The 16,527-nt window shown below is 35.7% G+C and overlaps 1 protein-coding gene across 1 annotated transcript in view; it reads right to left on the reverse strand.

Annotated features, from left to right (window-relative positions):
• LOC149289867 (mu-type opioid receptor-like) overlaps positions 1-16,234 on the reverse strand; it is a 39,557-nt gene extending 23,323 nt beyond the window's left edge. Inside the window, exon 1 of the mRNA XM_089490116.1 lies at positions 15,948-16,234. Within this exon, the coding sequence (XP_089346242.1) occupies positions 15,948-16,234 (287 nt within the window). The remainder of the gene's footprint in view (positions 1-15,947) is intronic.
• Positions 16,235-16,527: the final 293 nt, after the last annotated feature.

Genomic DNA, 16,527 nt, shown 5'->3' on the forward strand with positions numbered 1-16,527 from the left:
GCCGATAGCTGATCATTAGCTTGATCAGCTTGTCAGCATGCTGGAAAATCATCATACACAGGATCAAACACCAAGGACACCTCAAGTCCTTCAGCTGTAACCACTGTCTTATAAATTAATTAAAAGAAGACAACATCATATAAAGGTGCATATATATATATATATATATATAAAATTTAATTTTTTTCTGCAATAAAAGGATAAACACCCTTCGTTTTTGTGGACTCGATCCTCAGTCCCTTAGCCAGAGGGATAACTGTCATCAGAGCTTTATTGGTAGATTGGGTTTTTTTGGTCTATGCTATAATTTGTTGGGGTATAGTCATCCACAAAACCACAAATATAGCACACTAAATAAATATTCACTACAATCAAAAGGTGTTTTATTCATGAAATAATATGTTACTCTACTAAAACATTCATACATTTTATGTATTATTTTTGGTGTTTGATAATAGATATATTGAACGTGTTAGGTAGCAATATACAATATATGTACACAGTCAATACAAGATGACTATTCAACAAATTAGCTGTTTTGAGAATTAGATAGTTATCTGTTTATATGGATTTTAGAAAATCAGGTTAAAAAAACCCCAAAACGTTACTGTAATAAGTATGCTTTCTTCCTGCAGTTACAGTAATGCAAAAGAATAACACCGGATACAAATATTATTTTGATTCTCCAAAAGAACAGGTTGAAACATGCATTTTTCTTAGATCTATGTCCCAAACATAATTTTCAATATGGAATGCTGTCTGTTTAGCACTCACTTTGTTAAAATCAAACCCCCAAATTTTGGACCCGTTTCGTTTAGGCAATATATCTGTGTCTGCTCAAAAATAATTTCCAGTAGGATTGAATTAGTACTTAAAATGTTGGTTTTATATATATATATATATATATAATGTATTGTTTTATATAGCGCCATCAAATTCCATAGCGCTGTACAATGAGTGGATGGGATATATATATATATATATATGTAGATATTTATATGTAGGAGTATTCTATCGTCTAAAATTGGGCATTCAGAGTCTAGAATTGCTAAGAAAAATAATATATAAATGATGTCTGATAAATTATATAAGTTAAGTGGTACAGATGAACATTATTTTTTCCTGTACAAACAATAAAATGGGTAAATGACAAAGGTGTAGAAACAGCTGTACCTAAAAATGTTGACAACCCTCTAGGGAAATTAAATGCATCAGAGTAAGTGGTCCTGAACACTAACTTCACTTGGCAAGCAATTATTCAGCTACTTTATGGGCCAAGGGGTGATTAGTAGTTTGTTGTGCACATTAATACATTAGCTGTAAGAATTGTTCTGTATTGAGATGGAGAATTAAACCATTTTAAACTAAACAACTGTATAAATGGATATAGTAATGATCATTCATTAATCCACTTACTATATGGCATTTTTTACTTTACATGTAGAAGCATTCAAAATGAAACAAATATATAAGTGAAATAATAATATATAACAAGTATTAGAACAAAAATGTTATACTACCGTTCAAAAGCTTGGGGTAAATCAGCTGCTTTTGTGGAAAACAAAAGCTGTGCTAACATAATTGCAGAAGGGTTTTCTAATGAAAACTTAAACTTGGATTAGCTAACACCACATGCCATTGAAACACAGCAGGGGCCCCTGTACGTATATATAGATATTACATTAAAAATTAGGCAGCTACAATAGTCATTTACAACATTAACAACGTCTACACTGTACTTGCTTTTCTTTCACAAAATGAGTGACCCCAAACTTTTGAATAACTTGTGTTTTTGGAATAGTTTGATTTCTAATTTTACCAGAATTTGCCACTGCATTAATTCATACAAATGTCTGAAAATGAGGACGGACCCCAGCAAATCAAATGAAAACAAAGCAGAGAGCTCAGAATTTTTGTTTGCATTTTGTTACTTTTGTTTCTCTTACTCTATCACTCATTCTCTCAATGTCTCCCTACCTTCTTTGCCAATCGTTTTCGTGTCTTTGTCCCTCTTTCTGGAGTGCCGCTTCTTCTTTTGCCTCTTCTTGTTCTTTTGCCTTCTTTCTTCGTCTGCTTCTCCCAGGTATCAGCTCTGTTAACTAGGTCTCAAAATGAGGGAGAGGCCATCTGTACTTAGTGGAAGCATTTCTGCACCTCTCTTTCTTCGCTAATCCTTCTGCAATATTCTAGCGGTTTGGAGTACTTACACAAAAAGAGGGGCCAAGGCACGCACCAGACAGAAATTAATTGAGATGAAATGTAAATATGTTTTGCACTATATATGAGGATTGCTGTTAATTCCTTATTTAGTGCTTGTGATAGGTTTTTTTTTTGGCATTGGATCAAACTCGTTACGTCATTTTAGTATGTTCATAGTGAATTAATGAAAAAATCTCTATGAAATACGTTTTAAGATGGCCATATTAAACAAACTGGACTAATTAAAAAGCAGGAAAGAATAAAATAGTGAAATATCCATTTCACTTCTTTTATTTTGTGGTAAACCTGGATTTCTCAGGCTAGGTCAAAACCCAGCACTCATTGTGGACATTGCTACTGTCACCAGTTCTTTTCTCGTTCCACATACGTGGAAATTGGGTACTGGGTCATGGGAAAACTGTGCTAAATTACTGTATATATTTGTATAAATGGTAAAGACTAAGTTTTTATTTTATGTTGTGGGAATAATTATAGGTACTATTTGCTATAGGTAGGGTTGCCAATTAGGCAAGAAAACTAATGGAATTTCACACCGAACCATAAGCATAAATGAAAATAGGATTTGATACAGATATTTTAATAATTTCATCAAAGAGAATTGCAGCAAAAGCAGTAACAAGATTCCATATGGGTCATAAAAAAAAACCAAATCAGTTAGACAGCTGTTTTTTTGCAATAGAGAGTAACATAAATTGTCAGGATTGATTCTTTTGCTTCTACAACTCAAGATAAAATATTCTTTCTTATAAAACATATTTTGGCATTATAGTAGGTATGGTCCTTCATGCAGTTTGGCTAGAATATTTAATGACTTATTAATAAATGAAAACATTTCAATGAAAAACCAGTGTAATAAAATGTTGCCTTCAAGAATCGAGTAATATTTTACACCCGAATCGACTAGACAAACATCCTAACTCCGTATGATACTAGCTGTTGTAAACATTAGAACAGCCCAGCCTAATCACTGAGCCAGACCCTCTGATTAATAAAAGTCTATGGAGGAAAGGACTTAATTAGCATTGCTATGAATCAACTTATTGTGGTATTTGAGCACCCAAAATATCACATGACTAACACCAGTGACAACATCTGTGTCTGCAAAGGTTTATTTGAACAAAATATGTTAAAACCAGGTTTTGGCTATGCTACTGCATACAGCACTGCAGTTTATGATCAATGAGTTTGATTTTGCAAATGCTAAAATACACTGCAAATTTCCAAATTCACCACATAGCTATTACATTCAAGGCATAGTGCTACTAAATTTAAAGTTACGGTGTTAGTAATTGCTACAAATAAACCAATCCCGTTCCCGGGATCAAAAAATGCCCTTATTATAACCCCACCCTAAAACATAACTTTTATTAATATGTTTATTAAAAGGTATAACCAAAAAAAGATTTTTAAAAACACCAGTGTCACCAGTCCTACCATGAAAGGTATACCCTCCCCGAATCCGTGATGTCACTAACAAAGGAGATATAAGGCCAAACAGTCTCCATTTTGGAAGCCATTAGCCCAGACCTCTGATGAAGCTCTGAGGAGCGAAACATGTCAGGGGGGCTACTTGTCTGAGTTTTTAATTAGCCTCTGTCACTGGTCATAATTGAATTATTTCTGTTGTTAGGACTGCAGCCATCAACAGTATGTATGACCTAATATAAGTGTTACATAGCTTATGTTACAGTAAGGTATACCTTTCATGGTAGGACTGGTGACACTGGTGTTTTTAAAAATCTTTTTTTGGTTATACCTTTTAATAAACATATTAATAAAAGTTATGTTTTAGGGTGGGGTTATAATAAGGGTATTTTTTGATCCCGGGAACGGGATTGGTTTATTTGTAGCTGTAACTTACCCTTGTCCCCACTGGGGCATTATTTTGGAATGGTGTTAGTAATTGCAAGCTAATTTGAAAGATGTAGAATATAAGTGCACAGAAATTAGAAGTAATCTTTGAAGGTTACTGTTAATAAGTATCCGTATGGTCAGAAATGCAAGTTGAAATGCATATCGATGTTCTTAGCAATTAAAAGAGAAACGTCATGTTACAGAATGTCTTTGACTTATGCCTTAAATTACACAATGTTAGATTTAGAAGGTAGTTACTAGTAACATGCTCAGAAAGACTTTACAGAAATTACATTTTATGTATGATTCAAGATTCCTAAAATCTGGGCACAAAAGCACCTCTCAATACATTGTTGAGACTGCAGGAAGTGCAGTTTGGCCAACAAAGGAAACCAAGTAACTGATACATGTGCAAAAGATAATTATGATTGGGCTACCAACTGAGACAATACATAAAATGGTTTTGTAGTTGCAGATTTTTGAATTACCATGAATTAGGATTGTGTATAAAGTGCTATGCAATATGATTTAAAGTACAACATTTAAATAGGCCTTTGTTGACAAACCAGAGACTTTTATATAGAAAGTTTATATATATATATATATATATATATATATACAGTGGCGTCGCTACAGGGGGGCAAGGGGGGGGCAATTTCCCCCCCTAGGTTATTCCTTGCCCCCCCCTGTTGCCCCCCCGCCGAATTTGGAACCATCCAGCGGATTGCCCAGGACAGTCCCGCAATGGGACTTTAAGTCCTGGGCAGCCTGAAACGCTTTTTTTTTTTTTTTGGGACGTGGAGGAGAGAGAGGGGTGCCTAGCAACCGCTCGGCCCCCCTCACTCTCCTCCACGAGGCCTCTACCTCCGCCGCAGTGCCGGCGTTTCATACTGAGCGCCGGTATATGACATCATATCCGGCACTCAGGAGTGAAGACAGAAGCCTCGTTCTCCCGCCGCAGGACTTTAAAGGTGAGTGAAATACAAAGGGGGTGAGTAGGGAAAGAGGAGGGAGAGGGGTTAGAAAGTGATAAGGGAGGGAGAAGGGGTAGAAAGTGATAAGGGAGGGAGAAGGGGTAGAAAGTGATAAGGGAGGCAGAAGGGGTAGAAAGAGATAAGGCAGGCAGAAGGGGTAGAATGTGATAAGGGAGGCAAAAGGGGTAGAATGTGATAAGGGAGGCAGAAGGGGTAGAATGTGATAAGGGAGGCAGAAGGGGTAGAAAGTGATAAGGGAGGCAGAAGGGGTAGAAAGTGATAAGGGAGGGAGAGGGGGTACATGTTAATGAGTGAGTATGAATTAATGTGTGGATGCATTGTGTGAATGCGTGAGAGTATGCATTAATGTGTGAATGAGTTGTCTGAATGAGGGAGAGCATGAGTTAATATGTGGATGAATTGTCTGAATGAGGAAGAGCATGAGTTAATATGTGGATGAATTGTCTGAATGAGGGAGAGCATGAGTTAATATGTGGATGAATAGTCTGAATGAGGGAGAGCATGAGTTAATGAGTATGTGTGTATCATAGATGTGTAATTGTGGAAGGGCAAAGATGGCACTCACCGGGGAATTCTCTCTGACAGCGGGGGAAGGTCTGCGCGATGGACGCAGACAACCCCCCTGCTAGCCGCACCTCCTTCCGGCTGCAGCGGAAGTCTACACGCTGCCCGGACAACACACCGGAAGTCAGAAGCACCGGTAAGTTTTTTTTGGGGGGGGGGTTAAATGGGGGGCATAAGGCATTTCTGTAGGCAGAGTGCTCTATGAAATGCCTTTTAACCCCACTCTGCCTCCTGAAATGCCTAATACCTCCCTATATGCCACTCTGCCCCATAATATGCCTTTTAACCCCCTAAATGCCAGAGTGGCATATAGGGGTATAAGGCATGTCTGGAAGCAGAGTGGCACATAGGGGGTCAAAAGGCATATAATGGGGCACAGTGGCATATAGAGGGTTAAAAGGCATATCATGGGGCCCAGTGGCATTTAGAGGGTTAAAAGGCATATCATGGGGCCCAGTGGCATATAGGGGTTTAAGGCATTTATGGGGCAGAGTGACAAGCCTGGGGGCAGATGTGCATAACTGGGGGCAGGTTGGAAAATAAAAGGAATTAAAAACAAGATATTTTTCTCAATCATAGCTTTTATTAAAAAAAATCGTTTACATGAATTAACATTTACTATAGGAGACTTTTTTTCCTATAGGGTCGTCTTATATTCAAGCTTTTTCTTTTTTTCCTAAATTAATATTCAGATTTTGGGGGGTCATCTTATAATCAGGGTTGTCTTATAATCGAGCAAATACGGTAATAACTGCAATGCTGTTTTCATGTATTTATTTGATCTATACCTGCAATGCTACGTTTTATATATATTGTTATTGTATACCTGCAAATACAGGATTTGTATGTCTGATTCTGTTGATTTGATATATACCTTCAGTGCTGAGATCACAAGTGAATTTCAATTTATCTATGCATGCAAAGCTGGGTTTGTGTGTTAATGTGTTCTATACCTGCTATCGGCAGCAGGGTCTAATATATATATATATATCGGCAACTGGGGCTAATTAATATATATCAGCAGCAGGAACTAATATTAACGAAACTGCCAGTTCAGCTGTAATTTTGAAATCATGTTTCAATCATAGTCTTTACTTCAAAGAGATAAGTACTCATTATGTAGATAAAAATGCATGTCTAATGCGTATATGTGATGGGCCATCACATAAATCAATAATAAAAGGAGGGGCTTGCGGGGGGCATTAATACAAATAGTGGTGGCTGGAGGCGATTATACAGGGGTGTGGGGGCACCACATTAATCTATACTAAAAGGGTGCTGGCTGGGGCATCAATACACAAGGGTCAGAAACACTAAGGGGGTATAAACAACAATGCAGTGTGAAAAATCCCCCCTGATGTAGATGTCAGTGACGTAGATTGTGTCCTGCTGTTTGTGTGTTTTTGGTTATCAGTGTAGCAGAGCCTGTCCTGGGGTGTGTGTGCGTATAGGTCTTGGTGCGGCACAGCCTGTCCTGGTGTGTGTGTTTTTGTGTCCGTATGGCATAGCCTGTCCTGTGTGTGTGTTTGGGTGTCGGTGTGGCAGAGTCTTTCCTGGTGTGTGTTTGGGTATTGGTTGGGCAGAGCCTGTCCTGGTGTGTGTGTCTGGGTGTCGGTGTGACAGAGCCTGTGTTGGTGTGTGTGTTTGGTTATCTGTTTCCTGGCAGTTGGAATTATTTAATTTATACTTATCCAGAGATAAATTGCCCTCCTTAAGTTGTAGTGACTTCAGGGGACAAAACATTCAAGGCCCTGAAATCATTTAGTGGAAAAGTTGAGGTATTGTGTTATTTATGCTATAATATTTATTTCAAGGATTAGTCGTACTAAATTGTGGCTTCAGGCTTCCCATGTTGAATGACCGAGTATTATGTTAGTCCAATAACAAAAGTATCATTCCATAGCGCATTACTTTTGGCAATATATATATATATATTCTCAGTGGTATGATTTAATGGTGGAAATTATGAATGCCCCCCCAGTTTGACTGTGGTATCTTGTGTGCCCCCCCTATATATTGTTTCTAGAGTCGCCACTGTATATTTATATATATATATATACAGTATCTCACAAAAGTGAGTTCACCCCTCACATTTTTGGAAATATTTTTTTTTGTTATTATTATTTATTATATTATATTTTTTCATTGTAACAACACTGCAGAAATGACACTCTGCTACAATGTAAAGTAGTGAGTGTATCAGAGTGTCATTTCTGCAGTGTTGTCACATAGATATAATAAAATATTTACAAAAATGTGAGGGGTGTACTCACTTTTGTGAGAGACTGTAAATATATGTAGAGAGAGAGAGTATATATATATATATGTGTGTGTGTACTGTATATCATATTTGCTGAAATAACTATAAATTATGTTGACACTATTCCTTATATAAATGAAAAGAAATATTAATGTACATGTACGGAGTACATTAGGTCACTATGTATGTTATCTAAATATATGTGTGAAAACAACTTGCAGGCTCTGTAATGCAAGTGCACTACAAGTAGCCAGCATTGCATAAAGGCGTTAGTTGACAAATGACACATTATATTGTGTCAAAAAGGGTAATAAGATGAAATAATATCTGTAACAGTACACATACAGTACTGGTATGGATTTGACAACACTAATGCATCTTAGTTATTGTCAGAAGCACTTGACAAGTAATGTGACAATATAGAACAAATGTACATCTAGATCATAACATATACTTCTGTACCACAAGTGATACATGTGCCATAAAAAAGAAATACAATTAGCTTATATAATTATGATTAAACATCATCTACAAGTTAATGTTTCTTTAGGGACATACAATACTACATACCATATATTTTAGTATAACTGCAATGTAAGTAAATAAAACGTAATTCTAAATCAAAGATAAGAGTGCATGAATCCTAAGTACATTAAGTAAGATTGGCACAGATGGTTGGTTTGAGCACAGCCCTATTTGAATTGCTTGCTGCAGAGAACTTATTCATAAGTCAAAAGTAGGGCTACCCCCATCTGCTCCTAGTGCCATCAGAAAAGTCAATATAGTATTTTGTGGGACAGCTGGAATGAGGATAAGATGGGATTGAGTTGCCATGGAAACCAACAAAATGTTTAAAACTGTATTTCAAGTTAGATTTAAATCCTGGAAGGTCATGTAGAGACATCACACAAGAATCAAGAAGTCATTCTTTGAAGGACAGAATGATAGAATTTAAATATATTTTTAAGTTATATAAATGCTAAGAACTAACCATTGAAGTAGACAACATAATCTTTTTCTATCTCTTAATAGCATGCTGAATAAAATTTGGCAGACAGAACATTAAATGTGTACCAGTAAGTACCATGGATGGATTGTTACTTCAGACACCCTGGTGGATAAGTGGAAAATTGGAAGTTAAACACTTCAAAAATGTGAGACAGTAGACAGTTCGATAGTGCTCCTTGACGTACCAAAAATTGACTAATCATTTAATAAATGGACAGTTACATAGTGAAGATTAAAATATGCAGATTGATTAGAATGTAATTTTAAACCAAGGATTTTTCTTCTAGCTAACGTTATGTCAAATTGGGAACAGTTTTTGATACTTATACAATAAGTTGCGATTGAAATGGTTATTGCATATTTTAAAATTGGATTTCAGATATGCAGTGTTCATCATCAGTGGTAAAGTGTGGGCTCTGTAAGCGTAGTGTGCATGAACGTCCATGTATAAACTAGCGCATAAGGCACTGAAAATGCGAGCTTATGCAATTTGTTATTTGAGATTGGAGTATAGCCTGAATGTGTTAAAGGAACTTGTAGGGCAGCTACTTTTAAATAATAGAAATATCCTTGACTTATTTTTAAGTAATCATCAGATTGGCCTCTGTCTACATTATATAAGTAGGTGCATTTTAATGGTAATATTCTCCCTCTTTTTTATTTATTTATTTCAGTGAAATGTGTTGGGTAAGTAAGATTTAAATTACTTAAAGTGAGGGGTGAGTGGCAAGGGGCAAAAGCAACTGTATGTTGAGTGGGCAGACTTTGAGAATAAGACACTGACCCAATAATTAGCTATCAAACCAGCAGCCTCAGATCCAAAACCAGTCCATGTTTGGTTATCAGTGTTGTTGTATATTTTTCATAAAATAACATATAAATAACTAAATAAGAAAATTAACACATTGGAAATACATTTTTAGGTAAATCACGCAGTGTTAAAAAGTTCTAGAACAATGTCTCCTTGCAAAAAGATGAAGCAAATAGAACTTTTGAAACCTACTGCACCATGTGGCACTTTAGTTAAATCTTGATCGTTCGTAAGTAAATAAATCATCTGAAATGTTTTGTAACTGTTCTAGAATAATAATGGCAATCCATAGAGCATTTATATGAAAACAATAACATATCAGGATCGAAATGCCTATTATTTCAAATGTCAAAAATAGTCTTAACACTTAACTAGGCCTCCGCTTACTGTTCATTGTATAGAAGAAAATTGTTTCATGGGGTGAATCATATATTTGGCGGCTGACAAAAGATGAATGCAAGTTAATAAAAATCAACAGGAGAGCTAAACTCTTAAAAGTAGGTAAATTTAAAATGAAATGTTTATCACATCAAGGAATAATCCAGCTATTCACACCATAAGAAAACTGTTCACGACATTAATACTGTTTTCTTTAAAAAAAATTGTTGTCACGTTTTTGGCTTATTTTATTTTGCCTGTTTGCATCTTATTCTTGATTCAACCGTTAACATTTTTGATTCTATCCATTTTTACTTTCACAGAGATTTAAAGTTCAGATGTTCTTCCATATGTACTTCTTACAAATCCATTTTAATTATTTTAATACCAGACAACAATGCTCTTTTTGCCTAGGGGACCTGTTGTGTAACTGTGGCACTGTCTTGCACAACACCTTTCTGTTTTACAAAGCTGGTTTCATAACTTTATAGTGAACAACCTCAAATAGCACCAAGCGTTTAATAACTTGTGTCTCTGCTTTTATTATACCCCTTGCTTTCCAGGGATAACAAATCACTCTAAGACTACTCTGAATACACCATCCATTATTTCCATTTGAAGTTCTGCATTGATTTCACATTATGTAAACCCATATACACCGGTGTACCACTCTCACTGGAAACATTGTATAAAGCGCCACCTCACGAGACTGGCCGCTCAAGAAATGGTTCTTAACCTTTATTCTAACAGTATGGCTTTTATGTTTTTCTGTATTCTGAATAATTAATAACTCTACCTTTACATGTATATATGTATAATTAACTTATATGTTGTATATATAGATTACTAGGATCCCAGCTAGAAAACGGGGAATACATCTACTTGTACTGGGAAAATCAATCCCCTAAAAAAACAGAGAGGCCTATAGCAAACAAATAAATACCTCAATGGGCAGAACTTTAATATAAATAATAAAATGGTGTTTAATAATAATAAACAGAAATAGAAATCTACAAATAAAAAAAGTAACTATATAAATACAAATGAAATAAAGGTACCCAAAAATACTAACAAAATACACAAAAATAAACTCTGCAATGGCGGGTAGATACAGGTATTAAAATCACTGTAATAATCCTTATAGAGAAATATCATTAGATAACTAAAGCACCTTACTAATGAAAAGTGCTTATGCCTGGCCAGACTACGCTACAGGACGCGTTGCAAAAATAAATTCAGCTGTAAAATGGCGCATTATGGGGTAAAGTAACATGACTGATAAAAATTACCATACAAAACATACTTTTGCATGTTTATTATATAGCTCTATGGATTTTTTTAAAAGCTTATTGGAGCATCATTACTATGACAGGACAGTCATAGCTCAGCACATAGAAAACAGCCCTGCATATAATGCTTTAAGATGGCTAGTCTTTCAACATCTTCAGACTGCTTTACTTTTATAGACTGAATGTTTTGTTCCTTCGACTGTCTCTTGGTATCTTCCACTTAATGTGGTATGTGTCAAAATCTGCCCAAAGACAAATTGTTTGCTAATTTATTCCAGTTTGCAAAATAGCAGATTAGTGATTTCACCACATCTGATAATGAAAGATGCATCCTCTCAATTGCTGAATTTGTTGTATGAACATGCACCATCAGTGTCAAAATGTTAGCTATATCTCTAAGGGCTGTATCATAAATCCAAAAAGATCTTCCTCTAATACTGTCTGCCAATGCAGCAGGGACACAGAATATTATATCTGACTAGAGGAAAATTTAGTAGCCCTGGAATGAATTCATATTACTCTAAAGCAATTAAACACAAAGTACATCTATCCCAAAGTACATCTATCCCAAAAAACAAGCACGTCTTCGTTTTCTTTCTTTTGTTTAATGCCATGTACTGTGATAGATCCATAACGAAGTACATATACAGTATGTGTGCTTGTGTGTGTGTATATATATATATATATATATATATACTGTATATATGATATTGCATCTGCATGTATAAAAAATGCAAGGAAGACCACACATTTATTGGTAATAATACTTTATTCAATTCTGTTATCAGAAAGATGGAAAATCCTATACTAGAGACAAGCCCTTCTAGATGGCCCAACAATACAGTGGCCCAGATATAAGAATGAAACACACACGTTCTCCCAAAGAATTTAGGCACATTAGTTAGTCTTGTAAATTGTATTAAGACTCACATAATGTGCGCAAACACTCACCCTTATAGGAGGTACCAAGGTAAGCAGGATCTACCCGTAGCATAAATACACCCCTATGCATCTTGCCTAGGGTAGGGAGCACCAGAGGTAATTGTACTAATAACGATAGCAAAATTCAATCCTGCACGGTGCCCTATGACTTTAGCCAGCTACTGCTGCAGGCTTTATTTTTCTCTTTAGTTTTATCATCCTCTATCTTAAAGCCTCTGATTGATTCAGGAAGACAACTCTTGTTAGGTAGTCTTAACAGGTATCAAGCAATTCTCAGTACCCAAAGAGATAATGAAAAAAATAAGTTTCATTATTTTGGAAGTGAGGAAATATGTAAGTCGGTAAAGGGGAAAGCATTGGGAGAGAATAATGGTGATGGAAGAGGTGATGCCATAACAATATGGAGCTATAGGGGGAACAATGGGTTGATTTCAGAGTCATATAAAATAACGGGATGATGACTTAATGGTACAAGATTATCTAATGTATGGAAATGAAATAGATGCATAGTCTATGGAGTGGGATTAAATATGTGGGATCATAGGAGGCGTAGAGTGGTAACATAGGGAAGAAATAAACAAGATAGATTTGGAGTCATGGATGTGAAGAGATATTTAGATCTCACATAGAGGAGAACAAGTAAATTTGCAAAATGAAAAAAATACACTGACGTTATGTGATTCTGCTGTCTTCTGTGAAAACTCGTCTTGTGACTAAAGCAACCAATAAAATGGTCCATCCCATTAAAAATGCAACACCAGAATAATTGTAATATATAATCATCCTTAATATTTGTGTGTGGAAAAAATAATACAGTCATGTTAAACGAGCGTAAAACAAAGACATTTTATAGCTGAGCACAGTGTTATGACAAATGTTTTGCTGAGAATGAAATTAGATGTATCTTTGTTGTAGGAGTGAGACTAGTATAATGTATTGAAAGTTTGTCTGTAAGAGAAGGGGGGCCTAGTATATTCTTGGTCTGTAGTACACAACTTCAGGCCTCAACGTTCGCAAATATGCCACAAAAACTTGTTTTCAGGCAAGGATGCTCAGAATTCCTGGACTGTTTGTGGTCCTTGAAGGCAAGTCATTTACCCTGCTCTAGTGTTCTAGTCACATAGCTAACAACGGACATCAAGTGAGTCTTCAACATCATTGTGTTTCGTTGACTATGTAATTGTTCTTCCTGTAGTGATGCATTTTCTATATTGTACTGTGGGTAAGATTTGTATTTTATAACCTAAACAAAATTAAAAAGTAGAATAATTAACGCTATATTATTTTATTTGGGATTTTGATAAACAAATTGCTGTACATAAAGCCATATCTTACTGATATGGTTCACAGTTTACAAATGCACCAATATGAAATTAAATAAATGCGGTAGAACAATTGTGACGTCAATACAACTCTTGAAAGCTGATGATATATGTCACCCAAGGCGGAGTGTCAAGCAAACTTTCTTCCAGCTTTAATTTTAGAAGTGATGACAATTTTTGGTGACGCCCATTTTTTCTTACCAATTTTGCCAATTTGTATTGTCAATACACGCAGAAAAGTCATCTATAATTGCTGCAGATATCTGGACCAGAATACATAGACATCTGACCAGCAAAAACAGGTAGATGTGGATGTGAAGGATGAAGCCCATCAGCTTAAGTGAGATATAAAATAAAAATATAAGTGGCTTACATAACAAAGTTTTTAAAATAACATACAACTGGTACATAGAGTAATAGTAATATGTGAAAATATTTTTCTCATTATATTTATTAACAACTGACCAAATATTCTAGTGTTGATTACACAAAGTTTGTAGTTTATTAGACAATATTATTTGGTGCTGTTCAATTAATGGGACCAAACTGGGAATGAAAAAAGTAAAATGGAAGTTTCATTAATAATGACATGGATGATGGTAGAACACTTTTATTATTTATTTTTTTTCAAGCTCTTTATATACCAGAAACACTGTTTTCCATGTTTCACCACTGAGACAAATCATTTTTGTGTATGTTTGATGTTATATTCTGCCAAAGATATTTATTACAACTACGAAAATCTTCTTAAAATTGAATCCAATATTGATTTTCAAATATTTCCTACAATGTATGATTTCCTAAACATACTCATATTGAGTTTGTTGTTTCCACCTTCCTTGTTACTGTATCAGAAAAGATACTATTGTACACAGAACTACTTTTTTCTCAATTGTAAAATGTATATAATGTCAATAAAACGGCCACAAATTCTTTGATTGCTTTCTACTTATTTCCAACTATTGTACATGATAGACTGTAGAAACCTACCAATACCCTAATAATCTATTATGTGCTTTTTGGTTTCAGCAAAGACAATAAAAAAAATTCCCTCCTGACACACACTGGTCTTTATTTCAATAATTTTATTGTGGGATTAAAAACAAAATATTTAGCTTTGAAAAAGGGGACGTTTTGTAACTTCACCTAATAATGTGTTTCCAACAATTTTATAATTTTGACATATATAAACAATAGTATAGTTACACACATTTTCAGCAAATATGCTTTATTATACAGTGAACTGTGGTTTTGCTATATATATAACGATATACACATAAAAAGGTAATTATGACCTTTTTTGTATGTGTGTGTATACATATACATGATATATATGCAAAGTACAAATTGTCAATATACTCCTTCTCTCTCTCTCTATATATATATTTCTTAAACTGAAAATGTAACCGTGATTTTTGTAAGAAGCTGTCACGTTGATAATGGATCTAAAGACATAGGGTTTTCTTGCATGCACCCAATGTATTCTAGTATTTCGATACATTCACTGTAAGCACTCGCACAACATAGGAGTTATGACTACGATCAATAGATGGCGCTGTTTACATATAATTGGCTGGGCTACGTGCGCTCCTCAGAACATGCTAAACACATATATCCTTCATTTGTAATTAAAGACAATTTTCGAGACATTAAAGACAACAATATATTAGAAAATAAGAAAAATGCAGGCACACCTAACAAGTTCCCTCTACTATTCCCTGTTTAATATATTGGGAAATAAAACATTTAGATCCATGAAAAAAACATTTAAAATATCATCATGCATGTTATAACATGTAAAAACAAATCTGAATAGTGAATAAGACAAATAAAACAAAGGTTGCCACAAAGTGACACAGAATGTGGGGAAGTGAACACAAGTAAGCGACTGTACAACTTTGTATACTTTATATGCAAAGATCCTAGAAACAGTCTCTAAACTTCCTACTTAGACTTAAGAAGATGTCTTGTTCCCCTTCTGTAGACAGCTGACAAACCTATAAGACTCCAATTCAACTATATTGTGATTTTTTTTTTTTTTTTTAAATGCAGCATTTCTTTAATACTCAAATTCCAAGCTAAAAAAAGTCAGTTTATTATTTGACATACGTGAGACGCCCTCAAGGATATTGGAGTACACCTGAACTGCTAAGATGTCCTAATTAAGTACAGGAGTGATTGATTTGCATCTCAAGGCTCATGGATGAGATGGAATAAACACGGTCTAGTGATTCTTGTGTTGTGTTGAGGGCAGGCACAAAAGTAGAGGGTCACTGAAAAGAAGGTTACATTTAAACTGCTTACCTGACAATAACATACATGACCAGGACATTTCCGAAAAGCCCAACCACGCAGATCATAGAGTAGAGAGCTGTGATGATAATTGCTATGATGATAGAGTTGGTGTCCTCGCTGTAGGTATCTGGCCGGTTGCACAGGTAGGACTGGTTTCCATCCAGCCTAGTAGAATTCCCCATGCTACCATATGGACATCTCATGGCGTGTAGGGAGCCATCGAACCCCACACCGCCAATTGTGCTGTTAAGAAGAGTGTCATCAGATGGCAAGGAGATGTTCAATGTATTGTCCATTTTGACAACAGTAAGATGTACTTTCGAGGTGAGACGGGCTAGGATACGACTGCTATACCTAAAGTCCCTTCAGCCTCTCTCACATCTTCTTCTTCCTCCTCCTCTTTTTCTACTCCCCCTTCTCTCTCTCCCCCCCCCTCCTCTGAACCTTTCAGCCAGCGGCAAGCAACCAGGCAATGGCAGAGGTGGCAAAACAAGCGCCGCTGCCGCTTCTAAGTAGTGGTCTGCCCTGCCGTGTGCAACGTGCCTGTGTTTCTCTTCCAAAGCAGGAGAAGACCTACCTGCTCCATCGA

Source organism: Sceloporus occidentalis, unplaced genomic scaffold (genome assembly GCF_023333645.1).
Source record: "Sceloporus occidentalis isolate IW3139 unplaced genomic scaffold, rSceOcc1.0.p SCAF_42, whole genome shotgun sequence".
Taxonomy (NCBI): Eukaryota; Metazoa; Chordata; class Lepidosauria; order Squamata; family Phrynosomatidae; genus Sceloporus; species Sceloporus occidentalis.